General features: G+C 34.9%; 1 protein-coding gene across 1 annotated transcript; it reads left to right on the top strand.

The window, feature by feature from the left end:
* Window positions 1-7,576: 7,576 nt before the first annotated feature.
* Window positions 7,577-9,659, top strand: LOC149563475 (uncharacterized). Its single transcript, XM_089824018.1, has 3 exons — window positions 7,577-8,210; window positions 8,885-8,989; window positions 9,383-9,659. The coding sequence occupies exons 1-3, from the start codon at window positions 7,598-7,600 to the stop codon at window positions 9,568-9,570; spliced, it is 906 nt and encodes a 301-aa protein (XP_089680144.1). The 5' UTR covers window positions 7,577-7,597; the 3' UTR covers window positions 9,571-9,659.
* Window positions 9,660-23,093: the final 13,434 nt, after the last annotated feature.

Genomic DNA, 23,093 nt, shown 5'->3' with positions numbered 1-23,093 from the left:
TTTGTAAACATCTTTTTATATTAATACAATACTTGCAGTCTAGACGTAGCCACATTTATGGTGAACCAGGATAAATCTGGTGTCGTTTATTTCTCATCTTTAATTGTAAATTCATCTGTTGTTTTTCTCTCGTGCATTCAAACCTTTCAATTGGTATCAGAGCACAAGTTGTGCAGATTGGAAATTCGCTAGCAAGAACTTCAGCTTGTGGAAAGTGCACATGTGCTGATTGCTGATCAAGTAAGACCTATCAATTGCAATTGAAGGAAAAAGTAAGAAATTAGCTTCAATGACGAATGATTGGAAATAGACTAATGATAAGGCAATAGTATCAATCTTTCTCTCGCTATCGCAAAATGTCTTGTTCATTGTTTTGAATGAAAAAGACAACAAAAGAAGTTTGGGACAAATTTCAAAGCATGTATGAGACAGCATTGGCTGCAAACAAAATCTTCACTATGAAGAAGCTCTACAAGCTGAAAATTAAGGGACCGCGATGTCAAACCATATAAATGATTTGAACACTTGATTATGTCAAGCATCCTCAGCTGGTATGACTCAAGATGATGAAGCCAAAGCCATCATCTTGTTGTGTTCCTTACTTGACAGTTGAGATCCTGTAAGCACTTCAAACTCCACGAAGACAAAGCTGGTCTATGATAAAGTTGTTGCCACTTTACTAAGTGAAGACATGAGAATGAGTAACAAAGACTTCTCATCCGGTGATGTTCTCACCATGGTCAGCACCAAGCAAAGGGGAAGAAGCCATCGTAGAGGTAATAATCTTTACAATCAAAGGAAATCTAAGTCACCCAATCGATCAAAGTCAAGAGGTAAGAATGGAGAGTGTTGGTTTTGTGGTAAGTTTGGCCACTCAAAGCCAAATTGTCAGGCTTAAGAGAAAGCACAAGAAAAAGTGAGGAATATTGAAGCAAATATAGCCTATGAGAAAGATGAAATTGTCTTAATTCTTTCTACAAGCTACTCCAAATCAAATTCTTTGGTGATAGATTCTGGAGCCTCCTTCCATGCCACTTCATGTACAAATTGCTTCACAAATTACCATGAAGGACAATTTGGAGAGGTATTTCTTGGAGACAACAAATCTTGTGAAATAGTTGATATTTTGTTATAGCTAGAAGATGGACGTCAATGGTTGTTAAAGGATGTTCGCTATGCTCCCAAATTAAGGTAAAATATATTTTTTTTCTTAGTCATGGGCAGCAATGCAGCACTTTGGACATCAAAGATTAGGCCACATGAGCAAGAAAGGGCTTGAAGTAATGCTTAAAAGAGATCAACTACCGGGTCTCCAATCAGCAAACTTGGAAATTTGTGAACATTGTCTTTACGACAAGCAAAAGCAGGTCAACTCCTTGAAAGATGGGCATGACATGAAGGCAAGATCATTGGAACTTGTGCACTTGGATGTCGTCAATCCTATTAAGGTAAGTTCTTTAGGAGGTGCAAAGTTTTTGTTACTTTCTTTGATGATTGTACTAGGAAAGTTTGGATATATGATGGCCAATAAATTTGAAGTCATTTCTAAATTCAAAGTTCTTGCTGAAAACTATGTTCCACGCGGACGCGTCCCCTATAATTTTGGGGTCATACCCGTACTGGGTACGAAACAGGGACTCGGGGTTGGATTTTGGCCATACCTTGAGTCATCCCCTTTTTGGCAAATTTGGAAATGTTCTCAAAATGGCCTTTTTTTTTGCAGGAAACTTGGGGACGGCCAGCAGTACTAGGGAGGGCAAAACCGTCCCTGAAACTGCTGGTCATCCCCTTTTTTCCAACCAATCTAGTAAAGGAAAAATGCCCTCAAAAAAATATTTTTTTCTAAATTTTGCTGCCCGCACGACCCCTAGTCGTCTTAAAGACATAATAAAAATGTGCAACCCATATTTGGTCTATTAAAACACTAGATCTTCTAATCATTTTTAGATTTGACATACTTGCTAAGTGGAAGAAAAAAACATAAGAGCAGTAGCAGCAACCCATATTTGGTCTATTAAAACACTAGATTGTGTTTAGTGAGAAAAGATTGCGTTTAGTGAGAAAATATTGCGTTTAGTATTTACTAACTATTTTAGTTGAACTTCTCTTAATTTCATTCTGATTGCAGCATGGTACTTTGAGCCTTTAGGCATTTTGATTTTTGCTATATATGTATGTGATATTGACATATTGTTATAATGGAAGTATTTAGTGTTTGCCATTTGATAATATTCCATGTATTGTTCTTCTAAAATGTCTATGGTGAATGGTTTATCAATGTTATGATATGCATATTTGAATTCTGTCTCTATATATTAAAAAATCTCCTATTTTTTAATCGTCGTCCCCTGAGGTCCCGTCTCCATAATTTTGGCTTCGACCCGTACCCGTACGAGAAACACACTCTTGTCCCTTAAAACATCCCCGTCCCAAAAACTCTATGGAGCATAGGTTAAAAACCAAAGAGGTCACAAGATTAAATGCTTGAAAATGAATAATGGAGGTGAGTTTTGTTTGCTGGAGTTTGACAATTATTGTGCAGATAATGGTATTCGAAAGGTGCACATTTTTCCCTACACCCGTCAAGAGAATAGGGCAGCGAAAAGACTCAAAAAGACTACACTTGAGAAAGCTTGATGTATGCCTTCCAATGCAAGTTTTGGAAAAGAGTTTTGAGCTGAAGCATGTAATACAGTGATATATTTAATCAATCAAAGTCCTTCATCAAGATTGAACTTTGGAATTCCAGAAGAGGAATGGCAAGAAAGAAGAGTCTCATACTCTCATCTTTGGATCTTTGGGTGTCAAGCCTATGCACATGTGCCCAAAGAAAAGAGAGGCAAGTTGGACCCCAAATCACAGCCTTATATATTCATTGGATATGGAGAAGATCAGTTTGGCTTTAGACTTTAGAATTTAACCGCTAAGAAAATAGTTAGGAGCAGAGATATAATCTGTAATGAGAAGGTATTTCTTCACTCTAAAAATGAGATTCCTACATTCCTCTATTTGATATGATGAACAATAGTACAAATTTATAGCATGGGCACTCTGTTCAGTCAACACAAACATCACAGTTTGGAAATTCATCTCACTTCTCTATGAGCAGTGAATAGGTTTCCACAGATAACTATCCACCCTCATCATTACCAAGACAAAATAATTTGATTCAAACTTACATGGTGGATGACATTTCATACCCACCACACAATGCTCTCTCCTCAGGACTGTAGAAGTCATGACAGTCCCAATTCTCCGATGAATGAATGCCACGGTGGAGCAAATGGGGATCGCCCTCTCACAATGGAGATAGCGGCTTTACACTCCGTAAACCATGACCTGAATTTTCCCAATTCTAACATGGGCGAGCCCTATGCTACCACAAAATCAGTGGAAAATAGAGCCACAATCACATGGCTAATAAGTGGCGATGTCGTGGAATGTAGGGCAACTATAATCACATGGAGATAGCACCTGTCAATAGCATTGAAAACCCACAATTTCGTGCCCCTGTTGCAATTTTTGATGAACAGGTTAAATGCAATGATGTGCGAACTTCCTTTGACAATGCTTATATTCAACATGGTGGACATTCATCTTTCAATGTAATCAGCCACATTATTGGCAGAGAAGATAATTTTGTTTTCTATACTAGTTCGCTACAAATTGTGACAAGACGTGACAGGTTCAATGAACTCTGTGTTACACAGCCTGCGAATAAAGATAACAGCTCCACCAACGATAATATCCAAGGTCAACGCTTTTCTAGAGATCTTAACACTTCAAATACTCCAAATCATTGTGCAATGATTGGCGAAGATAGCCAGTGTGGTAAATCATTTGATGAGATTGTCGGCTCACAGACACGACAACAAGAAATGAGTAATGCACATCATATAGATAATTCATTTCTGGATCCTTCATCAAAGGCACACATCACTGGACATGATTCCCAAAACGAATTGGGTACATCATTCCCATCTCATGGTTGTAACCAAACACAGAGGCAGGAAGTTAAACGTTTGAATGGAAAAACCCTAGTCTTTGGTTCTCCATTTGAATTGGTTCAAGCTCAAATAGAGAACATAGAACCTTAATTGAGGAAATCCACTAGAGAGACGAATGCCAACTAATTTTTCTGATATTGAGCTTCTTTTTGCAAAAGAAGCAGAGCCTTCCATATTGGTTTCGGAATTCTGAGAATGAACTACTTATAAATCTGCCCTCAAAGATATAAACAGTGATAAATGGCAAGCAGCAATGCATGAAGAGATGGATTCTTTACTCAAGAATCGAACTTGGGATTTGTTTACTCTTTCGCCAAATCAAAGACCACTTAGGAAAAAATGGGTATACCGGTTGAAAGAGAAAGCGAAAGGCAAAAATTGCTTCAAGGCTAGATTGGTGGTAAAGGGGTTTGATCGAGAAAAGGGAATAGAATTTAATAAGATCTTCTCAAGTGTTGTTAAAATGACAACCGTCTGAACTATTTGGGATTAGCAGCAGCGTGGGATCTTGAGTTGGAACAACTTAATGTCAAAACTACATTTTTACATGGTAATGTAGACGAAGAGATATATGGAGCAGCCTCAAGGATTCTTCAAGAAGGAACAAGAGCATCTTTATTGCAAATTAAATTGAAGCTTGTATGGCCTCAAGCAAGCCCCAAGACAGTGGTATATAAAATTTGTTCACTTTATGGCCACACACAATTTCACAAGATGTGAATCAGATCCTTGTATCTGCTTCAAGAAACTTCCTAATGGTGAGTTCATCATTTTCTTTCTTTATGTTGATGACATGTTAGTAGCTGGCACAAATAAAAGAATTGTTAATGAGTTAAAGGAGAAATTGGCAAGCAAATTTGCAATGAAAGACTTAAGGGCAGCCAAGAAGATTCTTGGTATGATGATCACAAGAGATAGGAAAAAGAGGGAAATCACTTTGTCTCAAAAACAATACATTGACAAAGTTGTTGAGAGATTTGGCATTGCTAATGCAAAAGTTGCTCCTATTCCACTTGCTGATGATTTTCGGTTAAGTTCTAAATTGTGCCCAAAAACACAAGAAGAAAAGGAATTCATGGAGAAAATTTCTTATAAATCAGCAATTGGTAGCATTATGTATGCCATGGTTTCTACACGCCCCGACATTGCTCATGCAATGGGAGTTGTGAGCAGATTCATGAGCAATCTCGAAAAAAGCTCATTGGAAAGTCGTCAAATGGATACTAAAGTATATAAAAAGCACTTCAGATTATGTATTATGTTTTGGAGGAAAAAGGTTCAGCTGCAAGGTTACACTGATTCTGATCTTGCCAAAGACTTGGATATTTGAAGGTGTACCACTGGTTATACCTTCATGTTTGTTGGAGCTGCGATCAGTTGAGTTTCATGGTTGCAGCATTGCATTGCTCTCTCTTTAGTTGAGGCTGAATACTTAGCTCTTTCTGAATGTGCAAAGGAAATGATTTGGCTTTAGCGATTGCTTGTATGATTTGAAAGTTCATCAAAGCGAATATAATCTATTTTGTGATAGCCGCAGTGCGATCTTCATGGCACATAATCACTGATCACAACGTCGCTTTAAGCACATTGATGCACATGCTCACTTTTTTCGTCATACAGTTGAAGAAGGCAAGCTGAAAGTTGTTAAGATTAACACCAAGATCAACCCGGCTAATATTTTGACGAAGGTTGTTGCCAAAGAGAAGTTTGAATGTGCTAGGACTTCTCTTGGACTTGTGAAGAAAAGATAAATCATCATTGAAGCAGGGTATTGGGTGATTAGTTGCAGCATTGGTTCTCCTTCAGGTGGGAGTTTGTTGAGATGTGAAGGCCAAGAGACATAATAACTCATTCCTTCAAACTGTGGCTCTTCATTTTGAAGACTCTTCATTATGTAATATTATTGGAGTCTTTATGTTTGGTATTCCTGCTCATTTGTAAATATCTTTTCATATTAATTCAATACTCTGCACTCCTGAAGTTGAAAGGCTCACAAAGAGCCCACTAGGGATCAAGTCTTGTTGAGTGCAAGGCCCACGATATCTAAAATGGATGAAGCCGGAATCGTGCCCTGGGCAAAAAAGATGACCTCCGTCAAAAAAATATACTCTGCACTCTGGACATAGCCACATTTGTGGTGAACCAAGATAAATCTAATATTGTTTATTTTTCTTCTTCAATTGTAAATTCATCTGCTGTTTTGGTGTTATTCTCTCGCACATTCAAACCTTTCAATTTGTAAAGATAAAAAATGCATTCGTTCCTTTCTTCGTTTTATAGCTGTCACTAATTTCGCCTTGTGCAGCTTTGAAGCTCAGCTAGTGAAAAAAGTGGTGAACGACATAATAAAGACATTGGATAGGTTGTCGTTACAAGTCACCATACATCCAGTGGGATAAGAAATCCTGAAAAAAGCTCTCATTCAGAAACTGCATCTCGAATCAACCAGAACAGTGGTTAGAGTTGGAATATGGGGTATAGGCGGCATTGGCAAGACCACAGTAGGAAAGGCCGTGTATAATGAAGTTCACGGTGCTTTTGAAGTTGCTTCCTTCCTATTTAATGTCCGCGACACCAGCCTTACGAAATTGCAGGGCCAAATTCTTAAAGATTTGGTCAACTATGAAGAAGAACTGTACAGCGTGGAAAAGGGCAAATATTTCTTGAGAGATCGTCTGAGAGGAGTCCGCGCCCTTGTCATTTTGGATGACGTGGATGATCGCGCTCAACTGGATGCCTTGGCCTGGGATTGCCTGACTCCTGAAAGCCGTCTAATCATAACTTCACGAGATCGACACATTCTCAATGCTGCCCACGTCTGAATCAAAAACATTTTCCAAATGAATGGATTGAAGGAGTGTGAAGGTCTCCAGCTGTTCTGTTGGCACGCCTTCCTCAGACCATCCCCGATTCCCGGTTATGAAGAGCTCTCCCAAAGAATAGTGGAGGCCTGCAAGGGGCACCCTCTTTCTCTCGAAATAATTGGAGCTTTCTTGTACGATAAGCAAGATCTCAGTGACATTGATTGCTGGTTTGAAACTATTGACAACATTACCGTGAACAGACACATTTTTAGAACTCTTTACATCAGTTATAATGGTCTGAGTGCTTAGGAAAAGGAAATATTTCTGGACATTGCTTGCTATTTTATTGGAGAATACACAACTTCTCCCATTGTGTTCTGGAAATCCATGTACAAGAATGTGCACACTGCAATCACCAATCTTTCAATTAAGTTGTTGATTAAGATAGACGACAAACGCGTATTTGATATGCATGACCACGTGCGAGATATCGGGCGAATCATTGCTGAAGAAGAGCAAACCCGGCAATGGGAGACTGCCCAATCAAGTAGCTCAATATTCAACAACGTTATTAATATCTCTCGTCTTCGTCTCTGTAAAGGTGGTGATTCACAGTGTCTTACAAAGTTGTGCACACCTAGCCATTGGTATCTTCATTTGGAGCATATGCACATAGAAGATGGCATAGACAGTCTTCCTCCAAGTTTGAGATGGCTAAAGGTTGATTCTAGTTTCTTTGCAATCACGTGGTATAGCTCCAATTTGTTCAAGGACTTAATTTTAGCAATGAAGAAGAAATCTACCTCTGTAATATCGCAGTTGAGGATCGTGGAGTTGACTAACTGCAGATCCTTACAAAACCTCCCTGAAACACTTACTCATTTGTCACAATTGCAGTCCCTGAATTTGTCTGGATGTCAGAATCTGGACTGTCTTCCAAACACCATTTCCAACCTCTCACAACTGCAATACATGAATTTGAGTTACTGTCAAAAATTAAAATACCTTCCTGACAGCATTGGAAACCTATCACAGCTGCAGTTCTTGAACTTAACTTGTTGTAAAATCTTAAATGAACTTCCTGAGAGCATTGGCAACCTATCACAGCTGAAGCAATTAAGTCTGAGCTGGTGCGAAAAATTGGAGAGCCTTCCTGAAAGCATGACCAAGTTGTCGAAGCTTGAAAGGTTGGATATGCTGAGATGTCACAGCGCGTGGAAGTCAATTCCTTATACCATATTGATCCAGCCAAAACTGCGCCTTTTAGGATTACCGCCCCGGGTGGAGGAGTGGCGAAGGGCTGAACTAAAGAAAAGAAGTTTGACAGAGAATAAAGATCAAACAGAGGAGTCTAGCGAATCCACGACAGAATTCATGGCAACCTTAGCTCCTGAATGCCGTAAGTAAATGCTCTATATTCCCTTCAATTCCAAATACTGTGAGCTCTTTATAGCCTAACTTATAATTGCAAAGGTTGAGTTTTTTTTGCTTTTGTGCGTTTGCATGAAATTGTAGAAGAATTCACTGCCTTCCAAAAAAAACAAAATTTACTAATAATAAAAACATGCATATTCTTTTGGCACTGGTTAATCTCAAGACAAAAAAAAGTCAAATGTGTTTTTTTTTCAGATTTGCAAAAATATGATGATTTGTTTCCAAATTTTTTATTGTTTTCAATCACAAAATATGTAGATTATGAAAGAGCAAATGGTGAAAATTTAAAAAAAATCATTTTGTTTTCGATATTTTGAAATATGGTCAATAAAGTACATTTTATATGGAGGATAGTCACATCCTATGGCCACCCTTAAACATCAGACACTAATGAAGAAATTAAGTTTGAAAAAATAAGTCAACTTTGACTATTTAACACTTTTAGCCTAGGGATGAGGCCTTAATGTGTGATGTTTAAGTTGTCTGGCGTCATATTCTTTCTACTTCACATAAAGAGTAGATGAAAACTATGCACAACATATATTTGACTTTAAATATTTAGACCAATTGTGTGCATTCATAAGAAAAACTTATAGGAATTATTACAAGGTAACTTGGTTATTTTTACTTTCCACCCAGAAAAATTGGAGTCAAAGCTGACAAAAAGTAGATTGTTTCATGGCAAGAGGAGTTTTCGAAATAAACCAAGAATCAAACACAAGTTGCCAGGCTATGTAACAAAAGGTAACAAACAAGGATTGATATCATTTTTAAAACTATTTTATTTGATTCAAATCAGCACTATTTTTTTCAAAAGAAATGCCATAGAAGAGTAATAGAAGTTCATATATTTGGTGTCAATGTTTTTAAAGGATGGAAACAATTGTACAATACTAATGCCTTATGATGAGGGTATGAAGGTTTTCCTAACATTGTATTGTCTCATCTTCATAAAAATTGTAAATAATAACTATGTAGCTAAAGTTTTTAATCATATTTATTACAGTCAAATGAATAATAGAGCTTACTTTTTATTTTTTGTCATTTTTATGTAATTTTAATTATTTTTTATACTTCAAAGTCGTTTTATAAAGAATAATTATCACAAGGTAATATCTGCTTTTTTTCCTTTGTTAGATTTAGAAATGTTGCAGTTTGGACGGAACTTTTTAGCAAAAACCCAACACATGGACACTATCAAAAGGATTGCTACTCCAAGTTCTTCAAGAAGTGCCCCAGATTTTTCAACAAACAATACTCCAACTTTCTCAACAAATTGTACCCTGAGTTCTTCCAAGGCATATAAAGAGTACTACCATGAATAGGATGAACTTTTGTAGTTTTCATCCTTGAACATTAAATTGAAAATGGAAAAGAAGATTGATTAGAAGTAGTTATTTCTATTGTATATTTATAAAGTTACAACATGTGTTTCTAATTTCATCAATAAAAGTAAAATTATCAAAAATAATTATGTATTAAAGGAATTCAATGAGAATTATTAAAATGCTGCAACTATTGGAAGAAAATTACTTTCTTCAACTTTGTGGTTATAACCAAACTATTGTTCCATTTAGAGTTTGTTTTGGCTTTGCATGTTTGTTACACTCATTCCCTAAAATCAGCTTAGCAGTTAATACTCTTTCGAGCACATTTCACTTTCCCATCGCATACATAGAACATAGTGCTCAACTTGGAGAGTCTATCTGGTCTTCTAGGTCAATCCATTTAAAAAGCAACACTATAAATCTTAATCAATGTAAATCAGCTTTGTGAAATCAATAAAATATGTCTTCAATACTTATAATTTGTTTTTTCTTTGTTTTCTTCAATGTTAGTATAGCACTTTGCTTTTATTGCTTTTCTCAACATAATATTAGAGAAAAATCTGATCCTTGGGTAGTGATATGGTAAAATTTTATCTTGGGCAATGATATGGTTTTTTTTTTAATTGTGATCTTTTCAAGTTGTAATCTAGATGAATAGTGCCAAGATTATTTCTTATGTCAAGTAATATATATATATATATATATATATATATATATATATATATATATATATATATATATATATATATATATTGTAGTACCTTGCTAAGAGCCCAGAGGAATTAACCTTTTAAAGTCACTAAGTTGATTAAACTTTTTTTTTTAAGTCTACAAAGTTTATACCACATCATTTTAAAAAGTGCATAAGCAATACAATGATAACATATCACATTCACATAGTTAATATTACCAACATAGGTCACAATCCTCTAAGATTCTTAAACAAGGTATCACATGTATTAAGTTTTGATTATTTAAGTTATGTGTCTATGTTAATTACAAGATCATTGTTACACAACTACAAAGATTATAAATACATCATCTTACTGAATGAACCATTACTACAATATAAATTTCATCATTAAATTGATTCCATAAAATAATCTCGATACAAGACATCCACTACACAAGCTATAGGGTATGCTAGAATAATATAAGTACACATAAACCATGATATAAAAATTACTTCAATTATGCAAGATATATGAACTAAAATAAATTAGGAGAAAGGAACAAGTTTCTAAGAGTGATGAGTATGAATAAACAAGTGCATCAAGAATCTTCTAGCACTAGCACTCGTACAAATCCATCAGAACTCATATTGTAAGAAATCCACTACCACCTAACCTCATGAACTTAAATGGTCTACTCCCATCGTGCTAAGGAGACAATATCATGTCCTCCTCATAAATCAATCCATGAGATACAACCACGTAACTAAGTATGGCAATCCTAAAAGCTTTAAACACAATGGTTCAACGACATCGAAAAGATGATAATTATACTTTTCCAAAGGCAAACACACAAGCAGGAATATGTGATGCATAAGAGGAAATGTCATCACATGAGTCAACTCTAAGGTAACCTGGCAGTCCCTCTGCCCCCTTGCCCCCAATGACTTTATGCGACATCAGTAACCTTTTGTACACACAAGGTAACTAACTATGCTTCTTAAATGTCTCTTTGAACAGGAAAGCATTTTCTCCCATTCACATCCTAACCAAACAAGGTAACTAAATATGCTCCTTAAATGTCTCTCTAAATAGGTAAGCATCTTCTCCCACTCACATCCTAGCCTTTATGAGCACTCGAGGTATGGGTGATGAACACATCTTTTTAATTCATTTTAAACCCAAAACCCCATGAGTGTTTCATTATCACTTATATTAAGTAACTTACAATGAGTTGTCATGGTTGTCCACTTTGTGGGTCGACCCTCATTGCAAGCCACTCCCCCTTTATACACCTAGATTACTTATTCTAGGTTCTAATAAGTAAAAGAGAAAAAAAAATCAAAGTTTATAAAACCTTTCATAATTCAAAGATCATCATAACCATCAAGTAAATCAATGAAGCAAAGTCCAAATTCTCATGGTGCATCCTATACAAGAATTCAAACCATCTATCTTATTATAGATACAATCAATATTCATCCATCCATGATGGACATCTCAAGTTTAATAACATTTCATGGATCCAATATCCAAAATAACACTAAACTTTGACTCCATAGAGATAAATAACTATAAAATAATATTATTGTAATACTACACAAGGTGACTAAGTAAATCATATACAACACAATGGTGGTTGTCAACTTTTAATGGTTGTAAGAAATAAAGATCAATGCACAATTACACACATGAACAACACTTCGATAAAACATAGAATCGTCAATGATCTAATCGAGACTCTAAAAGATTGATATAATAAATTTTCCAAAATAAACTTCCCAAGCCTTTGGATACATTTCTAATTGATTTACTAACAACCCAAAAACCCAACATAAGGAATGCAAAAATCATAATAAGTGTTTAGAGGAAATGTTTGGTTGTTTAAACAAAGACGAATCCCTTATAAAAGTCAAATCTCTGTCGAAATAATTCCATAATATATACACATTCAAATTCAAGACATTTGATAAAGTTATTACTCTCCCCTAATAACTTAATTATTTAATATAAATTTCCCTATTTATGACCAAGTTCATCAACTTAGTTTATCCAAATTGAATGTTGAGTTAATTCTTATTTCAAAATTAAATCAAATAAAGAGTCAATCTAAATATCAACATAATCTAAATTCTTCTTTAAAAGGAAACACCAAATTAAATAGTATTAATATTCAACTAATATTCTTAATTACATTTGATTTCTAATCATAAATTATGGATTAATTATTAGATGTGAAAGTCCAAATAATCTTATTTTCTCAAGCATCTATTGATTTTATTTTTCTTAAAAGAATAATAGGCATTATTTCCTTAACCAAACAATATTATTATTTCTAAAATAAAATATTATTTAAAATACTAACCAATATATTTTAAACCAAAAATATATATAATTTGAACAATACTTTTTTTTAAAACCAAATAATATTGTTTATTAAAATATTATTTATGATAATAATATTTAAAACATACTTAAGTATTTGTAGAATATATGAAAAAAATGGTGCAAAAAGCAGTACAAGGGAAAAAAGCAATTAAGAATATTGTTTATCCAACCAAACTCGAGCACATTTATCAAACAAATAGTCACTACCCTAATAGGGTAAATCTACACAGTCATGACCCTTTGAAGCACCTATACTCCAGAAAAAATGGCCAGCATGAGCATTCATGCCTTCCCATCAATAACAAATATGTTATTTTATCAATTGAAATGGAAGAAGCTAAAGATTATAGGAAGGTTGTGTTCAACACTGCAGTCAAGCTTCATGAAGCTAGACATAGAGAAATAATCAAAATGCAAGGAAAACAAAATACAACCAATTAAGAAGAAGATGGATGAAAACAAGTAACAAGAAGGAGGAACATGAGGGGATCTGTGCTCCAAAAAAATTTAGAAACAATCTCAAATCATCTACAGGTAGATGCAATAATCAAAAGAAAAGAGGCGTTTTTCAATAAAACACTATATGAAAAGAAACCATCAAGGATCAAGGAACAAAAAGTACTCAAAATAAATCTAGATGATGATAGGATTCTAAGGATGCAAAAACCTATAAGAATTTGAGAAGCTAATAGAATTCCTTTAGGCCCTAGACAACAAATCTCTACTCTAGTAACTGACCTTAGGGTTCCCATTAGCAAACCTCACAACCTAAAAGCCTATATTCCCTCGCATAAAAGAACAAATAGAAGGAAAGGCATTGTGGAAAGTGTAGCACATCCTTCTATAGGAACCCTGGCTAATCATAAACCTTACTCTGATATACTAATCATAAGTGATATGCATGTAGAAGAAAAATAGATGGAATGCGCAGAGCTATGCGTATTTGCATAATGGAGCAGACTAAGTAAGTTTCACCCAAACCTGGTAAAGAGGTTAGAAAAGATTTGCAAGCAGCAGGTAAGTATTAGTACCTTCTCAAACTTTTCATTGTATGTTCACTATAAAAACAAGGAAATAAGGAATAAATTTTTTTCAATTTCAAACTGCTTTTATAAAGGATACTCTATTAAATTTCTAGCATGGGAACCAAATTGGAGTGATGAAAAGAAAAATCAAGCACCCAACTGGTTTGAATGTAAAAAATCCAACTAGAGCTTAAACATCTCCAAACCCTTAGAATCAAAATTGGAAAATCTCTAGGAAACTTAATAGGAATTGAATCAGAATTGAATCAATCCAACAATATTAAATTTTTAGTAGAAATAGAGCTAGGTCAGAGTGAACTTTACACAAAAAAGTTAATAACAAACATATCCATATACAAAATAGATTTTACAAAATTTGAAGGAGAAATCAAAGGAATTATCAAACCTATTCTAAACATAGATTACAATATATATTGAACATAAAAGAGGCACTCAATATTATCAGCAATAAGCAAAGGAAGGAAAGAAAAAAGGTATCAATAGATCAGAAGGAAAATAAAGTAGAGGAAAGTAAGGATAAAAGAGAACAGGAAGGAAAAGTGCCAGAAAGGGGAATTGTAAGAAAACTTGCAAGAAAAAATATAACCGTTTCCACATAACCCATAATAGATTTAAAATAAATATCCAAGGTCAGTGCAAGAAGTTGGGTCTCACTTTTGGCCAAAAAGTGAAAGTGTTTTTCCTATTTTTGAAATTTTTTGTCAATTGATGTCAAAATTTGAGGCATTTAGAGATTGACTATAAAAAGACTTTAGAAATAAAATTTTTTGTGGAATCTAGTTTTTGAATATGTAATTTATTTGTGTACCCATATGCTAGATTTTTTTTTTGGTATGGATCTTTAACAACCACTTTTTCAAAATGCATGTTTCAGACCATACCGCGCTCGTGTACGAACACCATAATTTGACACAAATAAATGAATTTTCGCGAATACTTTTAAATGGAGTTACCTAATACACCTAAGATTGATGACAATATTTTTCCTTAAATTTTTTATTGAATAATTTTATTATTATTAATTATTAATTTGTTATAAAGGTAAATTTTAAAACCTCTCATGTACAGAAACCATAATTTGATCCAAATCTCACTTTTTTTCAAAAAAAAAAAAAAAAACTCAAAAGAATTGTATTTATAATGATGACATATAAATTAATTTAAGAAAAATTATAAAATAAAAAAGTTATTAAAGTTTTAGTGAATGTCACTTTTTAACGTTTAAGAGATAGTTTTGATTAATAAATAATGAAAAAATAGCAAATAAACTAATAAAAAATAAAATTTACATTTTTTGGATCAGAACAGTAAGACCTATAATGGGTTTTTGTTTCATCAAAAAATTCAATGGGGACGACTATAAAAAAATTATAACAATCCCTGAAATTATCAATTAAATGCCTTAGAAAAAAAAATTGATCATAGAGGCATGGCTTGGTGGGACCAAGCCTATGCCATGCCTTTCCCCAAGGCAAAACCCCATGCAAAAGTCACGTGCCATACCAAATTCCTATTCATGTCTCAAAAATCGGGCACCCAATTTGTAATTCAAAAATCAAGTGCCCGATTGCATTTTAACCATTGTAAGAATTAGGTACTCGATTCTTATGTACCCATTAGGCCCCAAAAGCTATCCCACAGACCGAATTTCAATGATTGAAATGATTGAATAACAATTTCAATTTGCAACAATGAATTTTGTCATAGTTATTCTATTTTCTTGTCTTCTATAATTTGCAAGCTATTAATTCAAATTCAAAATTGGTGCAAACATGGGATCAAAACAATGACGAAAGAAGAAAGAAAAAGTTCTGACAGATGACGAGATTGCAACAAATAAAGAGAATGAAGCACGATGTCAACGAGAGAGAAGACAAAGAATTAGAGACCTGAACAATGTTTCAAAGGAGAAAGACATTGAGGATACCACGATGGATGAAGAGGTCAAAGAAGAGAACCCAATACAAGAAAATTCAAGTGCACATTCTAATCATGCATTCAATATAGGTGTGTCTGCAAACCCTCGAATTTTCTCTTGTGATGACATTAGTGACTTTTTAGAAGTAGGTTACAATTTAAACAATTTAGATTTTCTTCATAAGAATAAATTGTCAAACAATCATGCACAAAAAACTCCAATTGAAATGCATGCCCCGAAAGAAATACCAAGAAAAATTGAAAATGAGATTCAAATCCCAAACAACAGTGCAAATGAAATGTCAATTGAAAATAAAAATTGCATGAATGTAGACATAGAAACACCAACTACTAAACAAACATGTTAGAATGATAGTAAAGTGTCTAAACATAATTTTCATATTCCTAATGATGTGCTAGAAAATCTTGAGGGATTGGTTCCATGGAGACAAATTAGGACACATGCTAATAGATTGTATAGACTTTTTTTATAATAAGAAATTTGGGTTTCAATTTTAGTTGATGTTGCAACTAATTAAAATGTCTAAAATGTGAAAAGTAATGAGAAGGTTGGGAATGTATGCAAAACCCAAGAACAAAAATGAGTCTTTAAAACAAGTTGTATCCATTGTTGCTAATACCTTTGATGTTATCGGAAAGAGAATTTGATCTAAAGATAAGAATGCAGCACGACGAGCAATAACAATAGTTTTACTTAACAAATCAACAACTGACAAAAGATTGATTAGCAACATAAGTGGATATCTTCATGTGAATCATAAGACTTTAGAAAGAGTTGTAAAGAGAAGGGTTAACTTTTAATGTGATCCAGCAAATATTTTATGGACTTCTAGTGGTAGACTCCCAAGATGTGATATGAAACTTACTAGTGAAGTCAAAAGTTTGATTGAAAATTTTTGGCATGATAATACAAGAGTATCACCTAATTCAAGAGATGTTCTTAAATTGAGAATTGGGTCAAAAATACGCGATCCACATCCTAAACACCTTTTGGACATGACTCAAACTAAATTGTTTAGAAAATTTGTAGATGGTAAGGTATTAAATATTACCATTAGTCAAAGATCTTTTGAAAAGTGTAAACCATGGTATGTAAGGATTAACAAGGAAAGAATCACATGTTGTAAAACTCATATTCAATTTCGTTACCATTATGATGTATTTCAATCTATACGTAGTACCATGCATAGTAAAGAAATGTTGCAAGAATGTGGTATAAAAATACTACCTCAAACTATAAAGGATTGCATATCAGGTTTGTTTTGTAAGCCACCTAATGATCAATACTTTCTTTTCAATTCATGTCTTTTGGTACATGTGATATGTGCAGCAATCTTTCTTTGTTAGATGAATGTTTGCATGAAAATGCTTTGACTACTTTTGGAAAACAATTGGTTGAAGTAAAAAGATTCAAAACTATTGAATATCCATTGAAGGATGGGAAGATTGGAAGAAGGTGTGATCTAGTTATAGATAAAGTTAGTTGTCATGCATTTATGGATGAGTTTAAGAGTGTGATCATACCAAAATATGTTAAACACTCTCAATATGCTAGATGGCTTAATGGACAATTTTGCATATGTAAGAATACATTTCCAATTGGTACTATACTTTCAGTTGTTGACTTTGTAGAGAACTACACACTTGCACAACAAGAAGAGGTACAACCACAATATTACAATTCAGTGCAAGTAACAATTTATGTTCATATAGTTTATAGGCATGCACCTGATAGTATAGAGGAGGATCAAAAAATATTGAGAGAGTACCATTTTTATATAAGCGATAATAAACTCCATTCATCCGATTTTGTCCAATATTGTTTCAAGTTCTTTTATGATAATTTAAAGAGAGACAAATTCAATTGACACAACATTGGATATGGTCAGATAATTGTACAAGACAATTCAAGAATGCTAGAATGTTCTATTGGTTGAGTAGAACACATAGGCAAACTAACATCCAACATGTGTGGAGTTTTTTTGAGGCTGAACATGGTAAAGGAGAACATGATGGTGCTGATGCATGCATGAAGAGAGCCCTTAGTAGAGAGCAATTAAAATTTGAGGAAAAAGCTAAATTCAAAAATGCACATGAAATTGTCGAATGGTGTAACAAATATTTATACACGAGATCAAGTGAGAACTCTACAATCAAACGTTTCTTCTACCTGTTGGGCATTCATTTTGCATGAGGTCAATGACAGGAATCCATAGTGTAATTCCTCTCTTGAAAAGAAAATCTTTTTAAGGACCCAATCCAAGGTTCAGTGTTTGTCTTGCGACGTACCAAAATTCGCTCAGTAGAAGATAAATGTGAATGTTCACGAGGAGGCCTTTGCTGGTTCCAAAAACTCTTTTACCTTGGAATCAAGTAAAATCTGTTCGATGTCTCAAAATATCACACCAAAAGAACAATATTTTTGTATTTTTTATTTTTCAATGAATGCAACTCTAACAGTGCAACTAGCATGAGGTCCTAATCTAACAGGGGGGGGTAGCAAAGAAAATAATGAAACTGAAAGAAAATAACATGAAATCAAATAACTTGAAATTGAAATTCCTAAATGGACATAAGCTACAGAACACAACACGCTGTGAGTTAAACCTTCAAAGAAATCAGTAGGAAACTAATGAAAACAGGAGCAGCGCTTCCTAGAATCCATTGATGCAATCGTCGGTGAGAATCTTTAACAAATCGAATGATGTTTCACTCTTCATCAAATCGCAAGGCCACGGAAAGTGTGCTCATGCGAGACAAAAAGCTATGTAGACACAATCGGTTGATTTCTTCTCAAGCTCGTTTCATCAACGGAATTCATATATCTGTAGCAAACACTAGAACTAAAAGATCGTACAACCATAAACAACACAATAAACCTTTGGCTCAATCACAATCTCATGAATAAAATTCACAAAACAATGACACATTCAGGCAAGAATAACTACACTTCAAATGCGAGCACCCAAAGAATAACTTTATTGCATAATAACAGCGGCCCTTTTTATATTTTACAATGGGGTATTTATAAGAAATCGTCTCCTCAATTTGTGTTGAGAGTAAGAGATATCTTAATGCAATAAAATGCGTTTTAAAACATTAAAACAAACCAAATATATACAAACTGATAATCTAACTGGTGCTTAGAGGGACTCCATCCATATTTTATTCATTAATTAGATGCATGAGCCCTTTACATGTCGAAAACAATGAAAGCATGAGAGAGAAAGTAGGAGGAAGCCATTAGTCGAAGTAGAAGTGCATGGAAACACTAAAAATAGAAGCTGACTCTTCACTAGGCATATGTTGGAGTTAACTTGCCATCAGAATGTGCTCTTGATGCATGGAAAGTGCTATTTTTGGAACTGGCAGTCAATTGTCGGTGCACCTCTAAATTGCAGAGCTCAAAAAATGCGGAGCTGCAGAGCTACGGACCTGCAAACCTGTGAACCTGTAGACCTACAGACCTGCAGACCTGCGAAGCTACAAAGCTCAATTAGCCAAAAAAATAAAGTTCTCAATTTTGAAAATGGTTTGTAGGTTTTACTCAGATGAGGTTTTAGATCACTTTTTGTATACACTCCATGCCCCTTTTTGATGATTTACACCCTCTTTATAGCCAATTACTTTCATAAACTTGCACTCCCTCTACTTCTTCAATCGAAAATCGCAAGGCACCTGCATTGAATCTTGTCCCTGATAGCTGCATAAGATGAGGAACCTAATTTGCTTTATGTGTCCAGCCTCTGTATCTTTGACCTTTGTCTTCTCTCCACTTGTCCAATCCTTCCCGGCGAGAAACCAAGTGATCCAGATTATCCAAGACAATCAAATGTTTGCAACTTTTTCATATTTTTTCACAAATTTTCTAGGCATTTTTAAATGACATTTTTGGAGGTCTTTTACTCAAAATTTCAAGTCGAAACCTTTGTTGGTCCCTAAAATTGGGTGATCGAAGGCTCATTTTTTTATGGATTTGAAATTAGATCTTCAGTTCTTCTTTCCAGCGGTGTAAGCAGTTCTGAATTCTGAGGCCCGAGTCAAAAGTTATGATCTCGACAAGTTGAGAATGCCATTTTTACCTACAAAAGAAGAAAACATTAGTTTGTAGAGTTAACAATGCATAGTAAAGACAGACTAGCCATTTAAACAAAACTAGAGGTGAATCCTGAAATCTGGCTAAGTGTAAAATTTTGAAGCCCTGAAATTTGGCTAAGTCTGAAATCTTGGAGCCTTGAAATTTGGCTAAGTTTGGATTTCTGAAGCCCTGAAATTTCCTAGAATCTTTACCTTATCTTGGGGAGGTCTGAAACCTATCTCAAAAGATTTGTCGCATATATTAAAATATATCTTAAGTATAAGGAACTTATACTTAAACGATATATTTTAAACCCCTCTAATGGCTACTTAGACAAAACTAGAGGTGAAAGGGCAGCTTGGCAAGGACACATGGTGCTTTGGAAGCGCGCGGCATGAATGCGCACAAGGCATCTTCATTGTGCATGTGCGCACACTTGTGAACCCCAGTAGAGTGCACGCGCACATGCGTGGTGCTCGCACTGCGGAACATACACATGCGCGGCGCTCCCGCTACGGAGTGCACTCACGCTGTGGTGCGCGTGGTGCTGCCACTGCAATGCGCTCATGGTGTGTTGACGGCAGCCCACGTGGTGGAGCATGCTACGATGCACTCGAGGTAGAGCGTGCGGCGCTTTTTCAAGAGATTTTTTTTTTTTTTAATTTTGATTTTTGTGTTTTTTGATTTTTTTTGTGATTTTTGGACTCAACTTTCAAACAAAAATTCTTCTCCTGACTCGAATTGTGAGTTCGGGAGTCAAAAAAAAAAAAGGGGTCCCCATTCCTAGTGAGGAATGGGGCGTGTGTTGTGGACACCACAACAAATAGCCCCAAAAAAAGGAAGAAATGACCAAGGCATTTCTTCATCAGTAAACATTCCTCCGACGTGTGTCAAACACCAACTGAATTTTGAACACCTTGAGTGTATTTCAGATGACTTTGCAATCAAAATCTCATAAGCCAAAACCTTCAAACTCAGTGTGTGCATTGTGTATTCATTCCCTTTGATGCATTAGGATGCAATTAATCAGAGTTTTTTGACAACTCAAAACAATCTTCAACTCCTTTCAACTCATTCATTTAGAATCTCCACAAAGGCTCTTTATCAATCAATTGCTTAACCAGATGAGAGAATCAATTCGAGGGCTCTTGGCAAGATGTCACGTTCTTTTAATTTCTGGCCTTTTGCATAATTGCTCCATGTCATTCAACATGTTACTTTTGATGAAACAATACTTTTGAATACAAGACACTTTGTTTTGCAACATATCTTTAGCCATTTCAAATTTTTAGAATCCTTCAGTCTTAACTGTCTTCTTTTCTTGATAAGTAGGAGATTATTTCCACAGCTAATCAAATTGTGATATGAATATCAGGATCTAACTGTGTGATTTTTGAGTCAAACTCGATGACCCATGTTTCATGAGTAGTGATTCAACATGAACCCATCTCTCATGAGAATAAATGGAACACTTAGAACTCATTGGATCTAGGTGATGCTCACAGAGGTGAAGCAGCGAGACTTCTTGGGAGGTCACCCATCCCAGTACTACTCCAGCCTGAGCGCGCTTAACTATAGAGTTTCCTCCATAATTAAACCCAAAGCTTTCAACCTCATTTGCAAAACCTTCACCAAGTGTTGTGCCTTATTAACCATTCATTAGAAAGCCCCTTAAGCTCATCAATTGATAAGTAGGAGATGATTTCCACAGCTAGTCAAATTGTGATATGAATATCAGGATTTAATTGTGTGATTTAACTATGTGATTTGTGATTTGTGATGTCTTCTTTTCTTCTTCTTCTTCTTCTTCTTCTTCTTTTTTGTTATGGTGGGGGACTCATTGGATCAAGTGATATCTTTCCATTATCCCTCTCAGTTTGATGATTTTCAATTTGAATATGATGCTAAAGGTAAGAGAACTTGTTTGTGGATTAATCATGACCATAAAGAGTTACCACAACTTCTAATTTTGTGTGATTTGTGCCCCGAATTTGAACCAAGATTGTCCAGACTTTATTTTTCTGAGTACAAAGACAAGTTAGCATTTTTGAGAACTATATGGGGTGGTTCATTACTATTGCACGTAATGAGAAATCTATTGACAAGTACCCCACATTCTTATTATTCAAGTTTTTTTGTAGATAAGTTTTTGTTTTTTGTTTCTATTTTTCTTAGTCTTTTTTAGTCTTTCTGGTTAGGTGTTAATTTGCTTTGAGTTGAGTCTTTTTGTTTGAGTTTTGTTGTTTGTTTTGCTTTCAGTTGTGTGTTTTCTTTCAAAGTTCTATCAGTCTTCGGGGTAAGGTGTACTTGAGATGTTTCTCAAGATTTTACTAACCACTCTTTTGTTCCAATTTCAGGAAGAGGTATTTATTTGCCAAAATATTTGGATGATTGTGTGTCTAATACCTGTATATGAACAATGTGTTAGCAAAGGAATACTAATCTATTAAAAGAACAAAGCATTAACTAACAAAATTAGTATAACATATAAGAGAGACCAAAAGAGAAACCCTCAAATGAGAATATGAGCCATGGAATGGCTCTCTCAATGAGATTATTCTCTTGATGTATGGATGAGTCTAATGGATTAGTTTGGTAGGATTATGGGATGTATGCTCAAGCTTCAAAGTAGCTTCAATGGAGATTTTTGGGATTTTTGTTGTGGATGTATGAGATTGGTATAAATTTGGTCTTCAAAAGGGCATTATAACTTTAGCTTTTAAGGTTGTGATGAAATGTCTTGGGAGGGGATTCAATTTATAGGCTAAGGGCTTGAGGGATGGAAGGCTAAGATGCAAGGAGAGATGAAAGCTTAAGGAGGGCTAGGATGCACTCAAAGGGGAGCACAAGGATTGTGCTTCTTTAGCACCAATCAGGGAGTGACACATGTCACAAGGTGAGTGGATGGAGGAAAGGGCAAGGATGAGTCAACAAAGGAGGCTCAAAGCCTTAAATGGCCTTCGTAAGTGCTTGCAAGAGCATTCATTGGGCTTGTAAGAGTCTTGATGGCTTTGTAAGAACATTGAAGGCTTAGTGGTTGGGATATTTTGGAGAGGAGACTTTGGTTTGGTTTAGGAAAGTCTTAAGCTCACTTAGGGAATGTGACAAGGTTAGGAGGGGGATTAGGCTTGGGTTTAGGATTAGATTAGGGATGTTAGAGATGTGCAAGTGGATGGCATTCATGAGGGTGGGTCAGTTAGTGGCTAAGCTTGGTTAGTATGGGTGGATGGGGTGGATTAGGCTAAATGAAGGGTTAGGGATAAGTTAGGGGCTATTAGATTTTGAGGGATTTTATTTATTAAAGTGATTTTAATAAATTTGAGATTTGGAATTAGATAGGAGAATAGGATTTAATTGATAAATAATAGGTTATTTGATTTATCAATTAGGACTATAGAT

The sequence above is a fragment of the Cupressus sempervirens genome, chromosome 4, assembly GCF_028749045.1.
Source record: "Cupressus sempervirens isolate cs-2001-9-10 chromosome 4, ASM2874904v1, whole genome shotgun sequence".
Classification (NCBI taxonomy): Eukaryota; Viridiplantae; Streptophyta; class Pinopsida; order Cupressales; family Cupressaceae; genus Cupressus; species Cupressus sempervirens.
Note: the sequence above shows the minus strand (reverse complement) of the source record. Positions and strands in the feature narration are given on the sequence as shown.